The sequence below is a fragment of the Rhinolophus ferrumequinum genome, unplaced genomic scaffold (assembly GCF_004115265.2).
Source record: "Rhinolophus ferrumequinum isolate MPI-CBG mRhiFer1 unplaced genomic scaffold, mRhiFer1_v1.p scaffold_56_arrow_ctg1, whole genome shotgun sequence".
Taxonomy (NCBI): domain Eukaryota; kingdom Metazoa; phylum Chordata; class Mammalia; order Chiroptera; family Rhinolophidae; genus Rhinolophus; species Rhinolophus ferrumequinum.
Window position 1 is genome coordinate 238,206 of NW_022680421.1, and position 6,776 is coordinate 244,981.

General features: G+C 50.1%; 2 gene segments (V, D, J or C); both read right to left on the reverse strand.

Moving 5' to 3' along the window:
- Window positions 1–3,060: 3,060 nt before the first annotated feature.
- On the reverse strand, window positions 3,061–3,548 carry LOC117020028 (immunoglobulin heavy variable 1-3-like). The segment is given in 2 exon segments: window positions 3,061–3,380; window positions 3,464–3,548. Coding segments are annotated over 2 exon segments (366 nt in total).
- Window positions 3,549–6,103: 2,555 nt separating this feature from the next.
- Window positions 6,104–6,750, reverse strand: LOC117020024 (immunoglobulin heavy variable 2-5-like). The segment is given in 2 exon segments: window positions 6,104–6,585; window positions 6,673–6,750. Coding segments are annotated over 2 exon segments (528 nt in total).
- Between the last annotated feature and the right edge of the window lie 26 nt (window positions 6,751–6,776).

Consider the following 6,776-nt stretch of genomic DNA (forward strand, 5'->3'; position numbering starts at 1 on the left):
ACACAGGGTCAGCTCCCTGGGAAGCACCTACGCGGGGCTGCTGACCACCTGCACTGCCGTCCACGGAACAGGGAAGGCCTCCTGCATCCATGCGGCCCACTCTAAACAGACCCAGGGCATCACCCCAAGGCCACTGGAGGCTGTCCCTGCAGGTGACCGGAACCTGGCACTGCCAGGGCCACTGGCAGGCCCAGAGCAGATCGCACCATGATATGACAGCTTTCCCCAGGGATGGGTCGGGAGACTTGGGTTTCACTTCTTCCTTAAAATAACCGTCATGGACACTCTGTGAAAATGTAGGAAACAGTTCTCTTATGAGTTAACACCTCTCACACTTATTATTTACTCTAAAGCTGCCTGGGGAGTGCTTGTCTCTTTCTATCCACCTTACCTCTCTGTGTTTCCACTATGACTCCTTTTCAACCTGTGTCCTGCACTAATTAACTGTCTCTTTTTCAACAGCTTGTGCAGACACTAAACACCCTCTTATGCCAGTTTACCAAATGCTGGTGACATTAACTAACCAATGTGATGGCTGGTTATGTTGACACCTCAATAGTGCAAAAGCACCAGCTTTGTTCCTGCCGATGTGAACACCTGGTGCACTGGGGACATGACTGTGACAGACAGGGTGTGGTGTAAATGACAACACAGATATCACTCGGCCTCTTCGGCTGCTCAGTCACTCGGGCCCAGGGTGTTCTACACAAGCTCAGGGACTGTGCTTACCTGGAGGGAGGCACAGGAGAGAAACGTCCCCTGAACCCTGGAAGCCGATATGACACTGGGCGTTCCTGGTGACAGATCAGGACAGCACTGCACTCAAACTCTGTGCTCTGAGCCCACAGGTGGCACGTCCAAACCTCTCAAGACTAAGTGACTGTAGCACCACCTTCTGGGCCCAGGTTCCTGCCGGCTCACCAGGTGTTTGGTGGCTCATCCACCGCCCCCATGTGACTGCTCCCCAGTCAGCTGCCCGATACCACAGACTGTGTGTGTGTGTGTGTGTGTGTGTGCGCGCACCAAACATGTGGAGTGGCTCGGCAAGGCAACAGGACCCAGCTTTACAGCTACCGCAGACCGATGACAGGCTGTCTACAGCAGCTATTTCACACCCGTACTGCTCTCACACACTGACACAGCATGTGGAGGCTGGAGACACCGATGTGACTCATGAAACACTTCAGATCCTGAGAACTACAGATTCCACCGTGACCCTGTCTGTGAGCCCAGGTCCTTTATTTTGTGTGTGTGATTAAAGTATTAAAGGGATCCCACCAAACTGTCAGGACGACGTGGACTCGGGTATGTGGCTCCTTCTGTCCCTCCACACGCCACCCTGAAGACAGACACATTACACATTTAGGGCCCTGTGTTCATAAGTTGTGCCCCTTACACCCGCCAGGTGAGAATGGCAGGAAGTCCACCTGTTTATCACAAGTCCAAGTTCTTTTCAACACTGAAGGTCTGATTCCCACACTTTGGAGGCTGTGAATTGGAAGAAGTGACCTTAAGTCTGTCCAGGGCAATGGAACGAGAGCTCCCCACCACTGTGCAAACTGCAGGACCTGAACCCCTGAGTGTCTGTGGTGCCTCAGGTACACTGACCCCCCAGGAGGAGGAGCCTGTGTCGTCACTGATGAAAATGCTGCTTTTCTGTAAAGTGAACGGGACACACTGAATCTCACTCAATCTGTTAAAAGGATTGTTCACACTTTCCATCAGATCAATGATGCAGAGGTGTCATTGGACTGGCCTGTCCCCAGGGATGGGGACAGGTCTGATGGGTTTGCGGACAGAGCTGCAAAGTGTCCTTTCCTGTTTGTCATCCTCGTTCTGTCTCCTTCTCTCCTTTGCAGATGTGTTAGCACTCAGCTTCCCACCCGTTCTCTCTCTCCACAGCCAGGATTCCAGCTCTCACTACACGAGACTTCCTGGGACGTTCAGAGGATAAAACTGTTGGGGCCCAGGGCAGGCTCCCCAGGATATCCCACAGTGGGGAATAACTATTTAGAATGAGTGATTTGAAAAGCAGCCAGAGCAAGAAGGGCACGTGGACCCTCCATTTTGTCCTCAAATGAAGGAAATTAATCTCCCTTGAGTAAGGGGCTGTCCTTGCTCCAAGGGGGGTGCCTATGATATCAAGGTCTTGAACCCAGAAATAGAAGACATTTTGAAAATGTGATACATTACGAATCTTAGGATGGAGAGACTAAGATTCGTAAAGTATCACATTTTCAAAATTTGGACTGTCCATCTCCAGTGCATGGACACTGAAGCCCTCACACCACACTTGGAACAACAAGGTGGGGGAGATTCTGCTCCAGGGAAGAAGGCCACACAGGGATGGATGGGAAGTCTAGGGACCTGCCATGAGCCCCAAATGCCAGGGATGCAGCTCTGATGGTGGAATGAGCCCCTGCAGCCTCTGGGAGGCACACAGCCCTGGGGACGCTGTGATTTAGACCCAGTTTAGCTCATTTTCTGAACAGTAAGAGGATAAGTCTGCCTTTCAAACCCATGTTGTGATGTTTTGGGACAGTTTCCAGAGACACCTACGTGCAGGTCCTACACGTACGTCCACACAGGACTGTGGATGCCTGCGTTCTCCAATGACTGTTTAGGGACAGGGACATACGTCAGGACTTCTGTGTTCTCTGTCCTCCATTCTGCTTCCTGCCGTGACCCTTAGACTGTGATGCAGTTTATCTTCTCTGACCACAGAGAGGGAGCCGCCTGCGACTGCTCCAAGGAGAAGATTCTGGCATCTTTTGAGGACTCAGATCAGGGATGTCACGATGAAAATCGCCATCATGGTCATATACACACCATGAAAATAAGAAATCACTACAGAAAGGTTAGTTATTTTCTCTCCACCTGGCATTTGGTTTGCTAGCATAGAACTGAAAATACTTCATAGATAATTAACGAAAGCAGTCCCTTTGTCTCTATATCCATAACCCTAAGTCAAAGACAGGCTGTGCCCAGCTGTCCCTGTCGTCTCCTCAGCCCCGCACAGTTGCCCTCTCCTCAGGGTTTCTGACACTCTCAGGATGTGGGTCATCTCACTGTGTCCCTTGCACAGTAATACACGGCCGTGTCCTCAGGTCTCAGACTGCTCAGCTCCATGTAGGCTGTGCTGGTGGATTTGTCTGCGGTGATGGTGACTCTGCCCTGGAACTTCTGTGCGTACTTTGTTTCACTATCCGAAGGGTCTATTCGTCCCATCCACTCAAGCCCTTGTCCTGGGGCCTGTCGCACCCAGCTCATCCAGTAGCTGGTGAAGGTGTATCCGGAAGCCTTGCAGGACACCTTCACGGAGGCCCCAGGCTTCCTCACCTCAGCCCCAGGCTGCACAAGCTGGACCTCAGAGTGGACACCTGTGCAGAAGAGACAGTAGTGGGTGGATCCCCCGTGACTGGCCCAGGTCCCCTCATCAGCCAGGGACTGGGGAGCCCCTTACCTGTCGCCACTGCCACCAGGAAGAGGACTGTCCATCTCCAGTCCATGGTGAGGGCTGTGGTGTCAGGCCGTCTGTAGGGGAGCGTGTGGCTGTGGGGCGATGGTCTCAGGGCACAGACATGTCCGTATTTAACCCCGCCCACCTCAGCTCATTTGCATATTCATGAGCACAGGGTTTCATAGCTGAAGACTTGGCCCACCTGAGAGAAGCTTGATGACACAGGACCATGCTCAGTGGGCGTCTGAGGGTCCAAGTCCTAATCCTTGTTATAAGATGTGTGTCCCCTGCCAGGTCCCTGAATCTGTGCAGAGAGAGCTCCTCACACTAAGGAACAAGCCGCCCAGGACGTGATCCTCACTGAGAATCCACCTTTGAATGACACAGAGACAAACTGAGCCTGTTCTGGGCTGTTCTGAATGACTCAATCCTGGGGTCAGTGTCCCCAAATTTTAAAATTTCAAGTTAGTAAAGCGATCCTTGCCATTCAGATTGTTGCTGTAAGACATCTTGAAGTCATGGAAACCCCAATTTAAATTTATTTTATTGCCCATTTTGTTTGGGAAATTCTCCTAGTAGAACGGGATATTTACAGACACTTCAGCAGTCTTTGCCCAAATCTTGTTTTACATGTTTTTATAAAGAGGAAGGAAGCCCCAGGCCCTCAGAGGAAGCCCCATCCTTTCCCCGCAACACCTGCTCCTGGGGCTGCAGCCCCTTCTGGGTGGGTCCTGAGCGCCCCCTGCAGCCCAGCCTGTGCCGTGCAGGGGAGGGTCCGCTCTGGGCTCACAGAGCATGACCTCTAGCGTCTCTAGTCCTGTGTTACATGTCTGTGCCCTGACTTCACAATGCTCCCGCAGGGACACCATAAGCTTTGACCTCATTTCTAGAGATAGTGAATTGGCCTGAATAATTCCCGATGACACTGAAGATTGTCCCCAAGTAAGAGGTTTATGAAACCTCCAGGGAATCCATTCCTGGGGTTGCCAGATGCAATGACACAGTCCTGAGTCCACAAGCTCAGGGGGCTTTCAGGGCCTCTCATCTCCTTTAAGTTCCTCTGTTTGAAGGTGACATCCGACTGTATCTGCAGGTGCAGCCTCACGGAGCTGAAAGCCCACTCCACATCTGGTCGTCAGTAGGTCACAGACACACACACACACACACACACACACACACACTGCATTTCGTGTTAAGGAACTCCAAATTTGCCGTTCGTCTCTGTAGCTAGCACATGGGCAGTGTCCCCGCACTGATAGTTGGCCTGGGTGTGTGACCTGTTTTGACAAACATAATTTTCATAATTATTAGTTGCCTGTAAACAATGTCATCATTTGCAATTTATCTAAAAAATGTCTTTTCTGATGTCTTAAAGTGGTGACATAGTCACTCATTCACATGTGTTAACACTTTATTTCTCTATTAATTTGTAGACTCTGGTGATTCTTCTTCATGGTATGGTCTTCATAAAATGACTACAATTCTAGTTTCATGCTCCAAATTTAACTTGATACGCACTGAGAGATGCTTTGCTGTATCTTTTCTGCCAGATTGCTCGTCCGATGTAATACATGTGCTTCTGGTGTCAAACTTAGGCATCTCTGTTTCCAGGTTTAAATGTATCACTATCGTGGCCTGTCATGTCTCTCTGGGCACAAAATCAAGTTCCTGGAGCAAGTTTTATGTATCACACCTCCCGTGTGACACCACTGACCATCATCTGTGCACGGCCACTGTCAGTCACTCCATGAGGAGAGCACCGTCCATCTGTGCTGTCATTTCGTACATTATTGATTCGTGCATTTTGGACCACATTTTCTTCTTCGTGGCAAGAGAAGCTGGGATACAAAACTCAGGAATTCATTAGGATTTCTTATCAGCTAATGCTACTTCAACATGAAATCCAGCATTTTTAAAAAAAATTTATTGGGGTGACAATTGTTAGTAAAATTACATAGATTTCAGGTGTACAATTCTGTATTACATCATCTATAAATCCCATTGTGTGTTTACCACCTGGAGTCAGTTCTCCTTCCATCACCATATATTTGATCCCCTTTACTCTCATTTCCCACCCCCCACCCCTCCTTACCCTCTGGCAACCACTAAACTATCGTCTGTGTCTATGAGTTTTTGTTTCTCATTTGTTTGTCTTGTTCTTTTGTTGTTTTTGGTCTATATACCACATATCAGTGAAATCATATGGTTCTCTGCTTTTTGTCTCTGACATTTCGCTTAGCATCATACTTTGAAGATCCATCTATGTTGTCACATATGGTTTTATATCATCTTTTCTTACCACTCAATAGTATTCCATTGTGTATATATACCACAACTTCTTTATCCATTCATCAATCGAAGGACATTTTGGTGTTTCCCTGTCTTGGCCACCGTAAATAAAGCTGCAATGAACATTGGAGCACACGTGTCTTTATATATAAATGATTTCAGGAAATCCACATTTTAATAAAAGATGACCTTGTGTTTGTTTGTATTCTGTCACGTGCAGGGACAGCAGCCCATGAAACAGCAGCATTCTGTGGGTGACCTTGCGTCTACGTACCTGACCTTGTCAGGTTGAATGCTGATGAAACAGAATTGAGCCTCTCACCTGCATGCAGCACTCACAGGACCGTGGGTCTTCTAAGGAGAGAAGAGATAGGAAGACGGGGATCCGAGGCTGTGGGTGGGGAGGAACCCCAGAGCCTGGCAGGAAATGCCATGTGCCACACGTTCCTGTGCTGCAGACGTGGGGGCCCAGCTGAGGCCCAGCCTGGGTTCTTGTACAAGAGCCCCCTGGGCTGTGTCTCTGTGCCTCCGTGCACAGAAATACGTGGCTGTGTCTGCAGGGTCCATGCTGGTCATTGTTAGGACCACCTGGTTTCTGGAAGTGTCCTTGGAGATCGAGAGCCGGCTCTTCAGAGATGGGCTATAATACTTATCATCATCCCACCAAATGGTTGCGAGCCACTCCAGGGCCTTCCCGGGGGGCTGACGGACCCAGGCCACACCCATATTAGTAGTGCTCAGTGAGAACCCCGAGAAGGAGCAGGTCAGCGTAAGGGTCTGGGTGGGTCTCACCAGCCCAGGACCCGACTCCTGCAGGGTGACCTGGGACAGAACCCCTGTGGAGAAAGCATGAGATAGGTGAAGCTACTTCTGGACGAGAACTGGAGTCCCTCCATCCCTGAGGCCCTGACCGGAGCACTCACAGGAAGGGACGGTCAGCAGCAGGAGAGTGGAGCAGAGCGTGTCCATGGTGGGGCACAGTCACTGCCCCAGGCCAGGGCTCGGCTTTTCAATCCACGGAGGGGGA